Source organism: Schistosoma haematobium, chromosome 3 (assembly GCF_000699445.3).
Source record: "Schistosoma haematobium chromosome 3, whole genome shotgun sequence".
NCBI classification, from domain to species: domain Eukaryota; kingdom Metazoa; phylum Platyhelminthes; class Trematoda; order Strigeidida; family Schistosomatidae; genus Schistosoma; species Schistosoma haematobium.
This window is the reverse complement of record NC_067198.1, coordinates 22670720-22683137: the sequence shown is the minus strand read 5'-3', so window position 1 is coordinate 22683137 and position 12418 is coordinate 22670720. Positions and strand designations below refer to the sequence as shown.

General features: G+C 38.9%; 1 protein-coding gene across 1 annotated transcript; it reads left to right on the top strand.

Moving 5' to 3' along the window:
* Nucleotides 1-4877: 4877 nt before the first annotated feature.
* MS3_00005269 (uncharacterized protein) lies at nucleotides 4878-12091 on the top strand. Its single transcript, XM_051213300.1, has 2 exons — nucleotides 4878-9292; nucleotides 9331-12091. The coding sequence occupies exons 1-2, from the start codon at nucleotides 9290-9292 to the stop codon at nucleotides 9955-9957; spliced, it is 630 nt and encodes a 209-aa protein (XP_051069264.1). The 5' UTR covers nucleotides 4878-9289; the 3' UTR covers nucleotides 9958-12091.
* The last annotated feature ends 327 nt before the right edge of the window (nucleotides 12092-12418 follow it).

Below are 12418 nucleotides of genomic sequence, written 5' to 3'. Positions count from 1 at the left end.
AATAGAATGACCGTAGCTGCTGCCTTGACGTGGTGGCCAGGCTTACCTATCGTGATGACCCAACCGAGCTATATTAACTGGAATGTATGTTCCTGTAGGTTCTACCACTCCAGGGAGGTCGATTGGAGGACGGTAAGACTAAAAGCAGCAACTCAAGGTCTGAGGGCGAATTCGTACTGCTGACTGTAGAGGGTGTGACAGCAGTAAGGTGTTTCCCTCGGACAACCAGCATCTGCAGCGATGCTGCCTTCTCACAAGGAAGGAAAGGGTTAGAAAAGGCCGGCCCTAAAAATGTCACATCTCACCTTATCTGAAAGATCTCCGTCTCCGGTGGTAAGGCCCTTTGAAGAACGGAGCTAACACGTTAAAAACTTCACACACAAAACGTCCGTGCGTGACCGACCTCAAGCGGTTGTCCCTTGGGTCCTAATCTACCTTCTTTTCCAGGCTCCTCAAAATATACCCTTCCACGGTGTGGGCAACCGGGAAGTGATACCAGCCCTCATACTCGTAACAGCACACAAGACGAAGTTGGTCGCAATCAAATCTTTCCTACACCTAATAACTCTCTTCTCTCCACGACTAACCCTTCTCACTTCGCGCCGCTAATTCAAACGATTTGAGTACGCGGAACGTTATTCCCAGTCTCCTGAAACCACGCTGTTAACTACATGTAGGAGCTTTTAACATCCGAACACTGTGCCAAATAGGACAACAGGCTTCCTTAGCTAGGACTTTAGAATCTCGCACCATCGATGTGTGCTGCGTCTCCGAAACGCGCATACAGGATACGAGTAGCGTCATTCATTTGATCTCATCAGATCAAAATAAAGAACCATCTCGATTCGCGCTCCGTGTGTTTGGAAGCCCTGATGCTGCTTCCCGTGGCCTCACTGGTGAAGGTATAGCATTGAGTCCTAGGGCAGAACTAGCTCTGAGTTCTTAGGTAGAATCTGGGCACTGGGCATAATCTCATCTGACTGGTTTCAATCACTGATTGTGCCAGTCTATAAGAAAGGACGAAAGTCCTCTTGTGGCAATCACAGAGGAATCAGTTTGACTAATAGACACACATTCAGACGTCCCACAATAGTAGTATTTCTCGACCTTAAGGCGGTATTTGACTCTGTCGATTGTGAGGTTCTATGGCAGTGTTTGTCACTGAAAGGAGTGTCAAAGAAGTACATTAACCTTATGCAGGCTCTCTACCCGAACACAACTGGCCGAGTGAGAGCTTATGGGGAACTGTTATCAGAATTGATTACCTCAAGTGGCGTTCGTCAGGACTGAGCACTCTCTCCATTCTTGTTTAATTTTGTCGTTGACGTGCTTTCAGAGATAACACTTTCCTCATCTAAATTTCCAGGGGTTGAACTTTTACCGAGAGATTCACTTGTTGACTTAAATTATGCCGTTGACATAGTTCTATTTGATGAAGACGCTGATAAAATGCAAAGTCTTCTGACCACCGTAAGAAACAATGCAAACATGTTCGGGATGCGGTTCTCCCCTTCAAAATGCAAAATTTTGCTTCGGAATTGGGTTGCATCGGCACCTGAACTAATGATAGGGAGTGAAGTAGTTGGGCGTGTCGACCACTCCACTTGTCTTGGGAGTCACATCAGCCTTTGTGGTTTAGTGTGTGACGAAATCTCAGCACAGATACAGAAGACTCGACTAGCTTTTGCCAACTTGCGCCATTTATGGCGTAGGCGGTATATCCGTCTACCAACCAAAGGACGAGTTTACTGTGCAGCAGTTCGTTCCGTCCTACTTTATGGCAGTGAAACATGGCCGGTAAGAGTAGAGGATATCCGTAGGTTACTAGTATTTGATCATAGGTGTCTTCGAAGTACTGCCCGTATATCCTGGGACCATCGAGTAAGTAATGCAGTTGTCAGGAAACGGGTACTAGGTAAGGATGGCAAATCAATTGATGACGTAGTGGAACTTCATCAGTTGAGATGACTGAGACATGTGTTACGTATGCCCAACCACCGACTGCCCCGATGTGCGATGTTTTATGGTGTAGAAGTAGGTTGGAAAAAGGCTAGAGGCGGCCAGACCAAGACATGGCACAAGTCCATGAATTCACTGACAAGTGGGCTGACCCATGTTGATAGGTGTAGACTACCTGGTTGGGATCCGCGAGACGATAGCAACCGGTGGTTATAGACCTTAAATAACATGACTCAAAACCGTTTGCAATGGCACAGGCGCATCCACTCTTTGTGTTCTTTTAAATTCTAATTTTCTGATTTTTTTTTATATTTTTTCTCAATATCTTGTAGGTATATAGTTTTGTGAAGTAACCATTTTCGTGTTTCTTCACAAAATCTATATTACAGAAATTTCCATAATTTCAGTATTATGTTTGCCATATTTGAAAAATGAAGGTAATGATGGAATAACTGTTTTTACAGTCATTGTTTGGAGTGGTGTTATGGAAGTCTCAATTAAATGAAAACGCTAACCAAACATTATTATATATGAGTCACATATGCATGGTGAAAATTAGACGAATCTGAGGAGTTAATTTAGGTGTAAGACAAGTTGTTGTCTTAATTACAAACTTCGAAATCTAATGAATAATATTTGTTTAGAAGGAAAATTCAGGGAGAAAATAAATTTACAGCTGGTGAAAGGGTTCAATTATGATAACAATAATAATAACAATTGTGTAATAGATATCAACCTCTGAAGCGAGCCAACAATTTCCAAAAATAATTTACTGCTCTGGGATAAATACGTGTAAATTTATGTAATAGTAAACAGAGTGAAACCAGATATTAGTATAAACATTTGTGCAATAATAGTTAAGAATGATGCTATGGAAGTCACAATTAATTTCAAAGGACAATCAGGAATTAAATATGTTTAGAAGGATAAGAAGAGATGAAAAAATACTTAATGTGTTGTGGGACCAATAATGATATTAATAACAGCAATAATTATAGATAAGAAAATAAGCAGACTACATATATTAAGATGAATAAAAATAAAATGGGCGTGAAAAGTTTCAAAGGTTACATTTTGCTTTTCAGTCAGTTAGAGGGATGACGGATCTTGTTTGTATAAATCATTAATAAATACATTGATATTCAATAGGTGACACAATTCACTTTCGGAAAGAAAATCATCAAGGAGACTTCTGAACTGGGTAGTAGTTTCACTGCAACGAAGGTTCATTGTCAGTCGGTTCCATATGGTTGAGTAGCGAATAACGAAAAAATTATGGCGTAAGTTTGTGTGGGTTCTTGAATATTTTCCTTATTGCGTAGATTGTGGGATGATATCATAGAGTATGAAGGGGTGGATACCGAAGAGTAGGAAATACCGTTGATAAGCTGGTAGATAAAGACAAGACCTTTTCCCGTTGTCATATCGCAGAACTAGAGGCGACTCGGTTACAGATTTCAAATTGCTTAGTGCCAAATTCGCACCTGATATGCACCCATTTTGCTTGTCTTCCAAAACAGAGAATTTACGAGGACACTCTAAAAAAGTTCACAAGCCAAGGACGAATTACCTGTCAGCTGACTATCGACTTTCCCATCGAATCATCAACGAGTGGAACTCATTACCTCAGCACGTGGTTGAGGCTCCATCCGTCGACTCTTTCAAAAGAAAGTTGGATCAACTGAGAGACCACCATTACCAGGACTAATACAGGCCATCAAGCCTCCTGTCCTTCCCAAACTGAAACTGAAAATTTGATACGTCTGATCCGGAGAGGTGTTAGTTTGAGTTGTTGACATCTTTGGTGATAGTATTTGTTGTCGGAATACCCCAGAACTGCTTTGGTGAACCTCCTGTGAACACCTTCAGTTTTAACCAGATCTTTATTCCTGCAATTACTGTAAACTAAAATACCATATTCGAGAATGGGTAAAATACATTTTCTGTATAATAACGATCTCGATTCGATATTATTGAAGTTTATCATTATGAATCCGATGAGTTTCCTAGATTTGGATACTTGAGATGCAATGTGCTCGGAAAAGTTCAGACTGCTGCTTATCTTAAATCAAAGTCATGAAAGGTGTTGAGAGGTTTCAGTGTATGTTTGTGTATAGTCAGATTTAAGTTTTTGTGGCCCGTTTGATCTGACTCCATTTAGGGCGTACGAATGTTTGCTATCACCTATTCTCGTATATCATCGTCGACTTAAATCGCGTTATCCAATAACGGAATTAAATAAGTCGAATAACGAGAATTGATTTGAGAATACATATATTTCGTACATGAAACGAATGAAGCATAGCAAAGCAAAAATGCCACGTATGGAAGATGGCTGGGAAGCCAACCCCATTTTAGTCAAGCGTTACTCAATATTTATAGTCAGACAAAATAAAGATACAGACATGTGATTAATGGAATAAGAAGGGCACACACATATACGCTCATATAAAAACAGTCAAGATTGACAAGCGAATAATTGACAAGGTCAAAATATGGCTCAAGTAAAATGAATAGAATGGGATGTCCGAAAGCTAAAATAAGGTATATGGGCTTGGCATAATAACTGACACTACAAAGTTAAGACAGCGGCCAATGTGACTAAATCCACTTTTGTCAACATCAAGTAGCGAATTCCACAAAACAGTCCATTCGTATAACTTGTTTATTTCTTCTTCGATTAACGCTGAAATATAGCTTTCTTTGGTGGGATAAGAGAACGAATAAACTATGTCTGGAGTTCCGTTTCTCGCACTGAGTAATGAATTACTGTAATTCTCTGCAACAACGTGTAATACCAGCACCTTCTGCTGATGTATTCAAAAAAAGATTGAGCCTCCACAGTGTTACAGATTGTAAGAATTAATATAGGTTGATAGACGTCTTATCCATACTAATGAAGACTGAAAATCGACCTTGAGGGGAAGTCGCATTATATGAACTCGTGCGTTAAGACGTACGTTAACGACACTGGTATCGTGACAACTTCTTGCTCTACTTTTTTCTTCCGACTTCGCGCACAACCGAAAGTTTAAATTAATCGTAAATAAATTTACACTGATACATCTGAGAACGCGTGGTAAATAACTATTTTTCCCCTGACACTGAAGCAAGTCATATATATGTTCCCATTTTCATCGAATACCTTTACTTCAGTGTTTGACTGAACGTGCTGTTAAATCTCGTTGATATTTTCAGTGCCTAAATCTAATTAATTAGAGTGTAAGTCTAATAACCTGCGAACAACTGTGATCGCATTTTGGCGATATCGTCCGGACGATATCGCCGAGGCCTCGGTAAGTTGTTTGTAGATCTTCCAAGATAACAGATGTTGTAACCTACGAGATGGCGTATTACTCAACAGAAACGGTCTTAAATATAGTCGTTCACTTGGTGACAATCATTGTGTCGAAGGATATGCAAAAATATATCCTTCTGTGCAAGGGTGGTTGTGCACGGTTTTAGTAAAGGTGACTTTTAGCTCACCGTTTACTACACGGACCCAAAATCCAGGTTGACAGTGGCAATATTTCGAGTTAAAGAATAAATTTATTTGAAATAAAGCATGCGTGGATGACCGACTTCATCTATGTCTAGGTTGTGGTGGTGAGTTAGAAAGTGAATGCTCTTCGGAAGAATGATGATCACTATCATCATCTACATCTTGAAGACAAGTATCAGATTCTGACTCATTGCATTTGCGTCCACAAGTACAATCATATCTGATGAAAAAATACTTGAGTTGGGTCATTATTTTTTTACATACTGACATGACATACTTAGCGTGCGTATACTATAAAAAGTTATCAACCACAAGTTCTATTACCTTATGTACTTCTTTCAAATAAGCCCCGGAATTGTCCCAACTTGTAAATCGTGATGACTGTCGTTGAAGGTTCGTCCTACATCGTGCATCATTACGATGGCGTCACTTTAGTTGCTTGAAGGATGGACGTTATCAGACATTTTCGTGCGTTATGGTCACTTCGCCGTGCGTTCAAATCTTTTGACGAGGAAATGTTTCGAATTTTATATCCCACCTATGTAAGACCACATTTAGAGTACTGTATCCAAGTAGCTAGCCCATGTCTGGTAGAGGATACTAACTCGCTTGAGCGTGTCCAGCGTGTGGGAACGAAATTAGTGAAAGGTCTTTCTAGACTCCCTTACGATGAGCGTTTAAAACGCCTAAACCTTTTCCCCTTGTCGTATCGTAAGACGCGAGGTGACCTTATACTGACATTTCGTATCTTTAATTATGATTTGGGTGTTAATATGTCTTATCTTTTTGCTCCCTCCAGCACTAATAATCTCCGACGTCATAGTAAGAAGGTTCATAAACCGCGATCTAATAAACTTATAGTGGGGTCCCGTTTTTCTCATCGAGTAGTCAATGATTGGAACGCCTTACCCGAACAAGTGGTATCAGCCCCATCAGTAAATATTTTCAAGGCGAAACTGGACCTTCACTGGAAGGCAATCTGTCAGGATTAACACAGGTTCACCAACCTACTATCCTTATTACTGAAGAAGACTGAAGACATAGTGTAGTTGGACTCAAATCACATCTAAAATTGTATTGACCTGACTGCTTCTGCAAAACCCTACGAATTGCCGAGGTGATGCACCAATCGTTTTGCGACGGTTTGACCCTCAAGTGCTCAGCAACCTCTGTCAGTGGACGACACCCCTAAGACTTTATCAGAAGTACGGTGGGTCGAGCTACTTCCCGGTTAAGTTATTTCAATGAATAACAATTTTGAGTTAACATCGCTTGCCAATTCACATTCACGAAGACATACTTCAAATTCAGTTGGGGAGCAGTTTAGCTTAGTGGGGTTTTCATTGATAAGCCCTATGTCGCTAGTCGTTTACCACATGTTGACCCTTGCACCAAGTATCTATTTAAAGGTTCAATTTTCTTTTAAGTTGCCACTGGGGGAGGGCGGATTTATTCGTATACTGGTTTTTCTTATTATTCCTCATTTTTTTAAAAAATTAGGACTTCAGTAGAGGCTACTGGTAGATACGATTGCTGGTTCTTTACCCTTTCCCAATGCTTGTGAGTGGTTGGTCTTGAAAAAAAAGATATATACGTCATTATTTAAGATGCGGGGTGTTTATGTGAAATCCTTAAACGCACCACAAAGAAAATGGATGGGTGGTGGCGTCAATTTTTCCTTGTAGTAGTTATAAATTCCTGTCACGAACTTTTTGCCTTCAGAAAAGCTCACGATTATCAGCTCCCTTGGTCAATCGTGATGCTTTTTCATGCTAGATTTTTTTAATTCCCATTAAGTACGACTGAAATTCTTGGACATTTCGCTAAGTCATTTGAAAGCTATATGATTTGGTTACAACACATATTTCGTGGTTGCTGACTACACTGCGTTATATTGTTGTTTTAAATTCAGGTATGTTGCTTAAATCTACATCTTTCGGAACTTGTAGTAAACATGTTCAATCGTTAGTGTGGTGGTGACCCTAACTGTGTCAGATGTAGATTAGTGCACTCGTATTGATAATGATTTTCAGCCAACCTAAGTGATATGGATAACACCACACCGACTTACAGGTTCATAACTCATTAAATTCTAAAGGCACTATTTTTCATGCATTGATTTACCTTTATGAAGTATCCCGTCACTTTTTGTCCTCTTAACATTGCTGTATGCAGCGTAAATCTCACTGAAACAATCTGACAAGCTTTCAGCTCTTATTGGGTTTAGTTCACTTAGAACGCCTGAGTTTCTATAAGGCAACAGCAAGGGATTTCTGTAATGTCATCTCCTCTCAAGATATTCTATACTTCTCCAGTTAGCTTGTCTGGATTCACAAACTAGTATGTTGCAATTAGATCTCTGACCCTCCAATCATAATAGAATTCGCTTACTGTTTGGCAATTGGTATAGGGCTTAGTTGGCAATAAAATCGTCACAAGATTAGTTGGTAATCATACTCTTTTTCCAATAGTTGAGATCATGAGTCAATTGAAGCTAGATCACCATGGAAAACCTGGAAGCACTGGATTACCGTTTCGTCCTCCTGTGGGACTCTACAGCAGTGCGCATCCACGATCCCGCCTCGCAAGATTTGAAGCCAGGGTTTGAGTTTTTCCATGGTGGTCTAGCTTCACAAAACCCCTTCTGATATAACTCATATTCATTAATGGTGGTCCAGGTTCTTACCAGTCTTGTTCAAGGGCATACTCTTTTTGGCAACGTATATATTTAGACTTTACTCAACCGCTTTATCGTTTTTAAAATTCAATGTATACAAGAGTTTAATAGAATTTTTATTGGTGGAGCACTTATATGTAAGTTACATGATGCCGAAATTACAATATTTGATCATATGTTTCGAGTACCTTACTGTCCTCATATGATATGGCGACTTGAGCCGGTGCGCGTACATGATAGATTCTAGTGTGTTTATGGCTTACTTATCCTTAGATTGGTCCCAGTTTTTTTCGATAAAGATCACTCATACACTGTCACTACCGTCCCATCTTTTAGTAGCTCTGTTGCTATCGTAACTAATGATTGGAGACTTTGGATTGTATAGATCAAAATCGTTCGCAATGATGCAGGTTTATCCATTTCTCGAATCGTATATTTCATGCCTAGTCTTTTCTGTCACCATTGATACTGTTACTACCTCGAATATTCTGGGAATTCACCTAAACATTTCATCCTTCTGTGCTAACGGAGCATGGGAACTTGGACCGGTGTACATACGTGCCAAATTCTACGTTGTGACTGATTAATATTAAGGGTAGTTCTGAATAAATATTACGAAGTGGAGGCCACCAAAAATGTTTGAAGAAATCTCTATTCGTCCAATATATTACTTCGATTTCTCTTTGAAAGCTGCACTAAATAAAAAATTCTAATTGCTTTACAGCCAAATCAACACTTTTTGGGAAAAGGTTAAATAAGGCAGCAAGTTAGCTGATACTGTCGCACAACAATTCATGTTTAAATCCCATAAACGGATCAATGTCCAACTTGTTCGCTTAACACGTAGTTGATAACTCATTTCATTAAAATAACTTTTTTTCTGTAAACTTGACAATAAAGCAAAAAGTGTGGATCTTAACCTGATATTTGATGACTGGCTTCTAGGTTCGTAGGTCTTTGTCACAGAAGATGAATAACTTACACGCTTTTATCGTAAGCTAGTCTGCAAAGTAAAATATGGTTGGTAATCAGCTGCTCTTTGAAATGGATTCTTTCAAGTCTTTCTACTCTCATATTAACTGCATTTATTTCAGGTAAATTTTATGCTAGAAATTGTAAACTTGAAAGAACCATATTAACTTGGATTGTCTATGGTAGGTCACTCTTATTAGCTTAATCATACTAATTCTAGTTTTCTATTCTGTGGATTTTTTCTTATTTGGCATTGCTGTTTTACCTATTCATAATATTGTTTTGCATCACCGTTGGTTTGTTTTACGTAACTGAGCTAGTGGAAGAATATATTGTCACTACGGGCAAGATAATACGCTATACAATATATGCAGAGATAGTACTTCATTTCATTCTTCTGATAACGGATGATGTTCCTGTAATACTTGTACTGACTGGATTAGTTTGTCATTGTTTTTACAGTTCAATGTTAAAAACATTTCCAGCTTTCCATTATCAGTCGTTTAGCTTTCTCGGTAGTGCTTTCATGTTAATTATTCACCACTTAGTCGCATTTCGTGTATTTTCACACAACCCAAGTCCATTCTCTTACCTCATAGCATATTTTACATTTTTCTTATGGGCCGTTCCTTTCCTTTTTTTAATCTCATTATCAGCAAACGATTTTGTTCTGCCACAAACAGTTGAATATCAGCTTCCTGTTGAAAGTGATTATTTATTACAGAGTCAACAGAAAAAAAATGATCTAGTTTCTGCATATTTCAAATGTAAAAGAAAGAGCTTGTATACATTTCTTGCTTATTTACGTGAATTTAGCATTCCTTTACGTACCAAAAAGGGCTTCTAACTTTTGGTAATCCGTTTTAATTTGGGGCTACTTAAATAGTACGCTGTTCTGGTTTTCCGTGAATAGTCGAAATCTTGCCTGGATAGTTTTGTTTTGTCTATGTACCTTCATAATCCTATTATGATCGTCAACGTTTGTACCTAAGTAACTGCGAAAGGTTTTTTTCCATAATGTATATTTTGGCTTACTAAAATAAAATTACCTCAGTTGAGTCCACTGTGGCGTATACTTCTTTTAGCTGCAATAGATCGACTGTTCTTTTTTACTGAGCTACTTATCCATTTAAGGTATATTTACGTTATTAGTGGATTGTACTGTAAGTTTGTAAATAATGCGCATTCACGTTCTTATATTTAGTGGGAATGATTACGACAAAGAAGTATGTAGCTGGAAAAACATTTTTTGTGCTCTAGATTATACGAAAACTACTGATCAACCGAAATCCAGTTGATGTAACAGTACTCCCACGCGTTAACCTCTAGTTTAAAGTCTAACGTTTAAATCACCAAGACACAACCAAATAATTATGAATCAGCTTAAGATGTTGCTGAATGGACATTAATGACCTTGAGATGGTCCATTGAATACTCAAGATATTTGATTGGTTCTATGGAAATAGGAAGTTTGAAATGTGTCTCTATGTATGTTTATGATTATCACTTTTGCTTGCTTATTACTGCATATAAAGTGTATTAAGTATGAGAATACTGACTCAAAATTAGCTCATCGGCGCGATCGTGATAAATGATGTGTTCAAGAAAATACTGTGGTCATTGAGAATGTTATCTAAGAGATCGCCGAATTATCAATAAATCTTAGTGGAGAAAATATTTCTTTAATGCATATATAATAGTGTTTGCTGAACTAATACTAGTTCTAACTACACGTTGGTCATCATGAGACGGTATAGTGTCTTTCACCTAGTTGATCAACTACTACCGCTTCTGCCTCTTATTTCTCATTGCTACTTTGGATAATCAATTAGCTGAAATTATATCTTAACTTGAGCCTGGATATGCATGCATACAGTTCCTCGTCGATTTTATAATCTGACGGTAAGATGGTTAGTTTATGATGTGCCGGATGAGATGCAATTATTTAAGTATCATAATTATTCCTTCCATTATTTACAACTCTCGTTCACTCATTTTTACCTATTTAACAATTAATTTTTATTATATTTACTCTCCTTCATATGTCTTTCACGATTTTACTCATTTATATGTGCGGCGCATATTTTAGTCCCTGTTTGTAGCAGTATTTATGTATTCAAATAAAATGAAATATGTTTGCGAAACCTTATCTCTTTTAATTGGAATGCGTTGTGGTTTCCTAATTATTATTATTATTTATCTGAACACACAAATATTGGTACAAGAGCGCGCCAAATATATATGCGCCACAAAAAACAGTAAGAATTTAAAGAGGGAAAAGGAAAAAAAGGTAAGGAGCATAAAAAAAAGAACGATAACGAAGAGGTTGGTGTAAGGTGGTGTAATAATTATAATAGTAATAATGGGGTAACGGAAAGGTACAATCAGGAGAAATCTTTCAGTTAAGGAAGATACAACCATGTTTTTTTATGAAGAAAGTAAAAGAAGGTTACAGTAGGATCGCCACTGGCTTCTATTCTGAGCCATATCTGATAACGTCTCTAGCAACTGTGTTGCACCATCTCTCGGACCCCAACCAGGGAGTCGTGAAGGACCAACACAAGCCAGTCCTTTGCAGCTTTCTTTCATACCACGACACCATGTCATACACTGACCACCTCTCCGCTTTTTCCAACCAGTCCCAGAGTCGGCAAATAATGCACGACGTGGAATTCTCTGGCACGACATTCGGAGAACATGTCCAAGCCACCGAAGTCGGTGTTTCAAGATGGTGACCCCAATTGAATTATCACCTCTGTGCCCGAACACACGATGCCGAACCTCTGCATTACTAACATGGTGTTGCCACTGGGTGTCAGCAATCCTTCGGAGACAGCGATGATCGAACACAGAGAGTCGTCTAACGTCCTCAACTCTGAGAGGCCAGGTTTCACAAGCATAGAACAAAACTGCTCCCACCGACGCGTTGTAGATCCGACCTTTTACAACCAGACTGACATCACGAAGGCGCCAAAGATGGCCCAGATTGGCATAAGCCGCTCTGACTTTCAATATACGTGCATTGATCTCACCACTCACCCCCCACCAGCACTTATGCAGCTACCCAGATACACGAACTTCCCGACTACTTCTATCTGTTCACCATCCAGAGTGAGTACAGGATTAGAATCCTGCCAGTCTTGTAAAAGTACTTTGCACCATACCATACCTACGGACACTGATTGCCAACTGATTAAGTCGCACAGTAAGACAATATTATCTGCATACTCAAGGTCGAGAAGTCTTTCTCCAGGCAACAGATCCACACCGCCATTACTTACACCCATCATAGCTGTTTTCAGAATGTC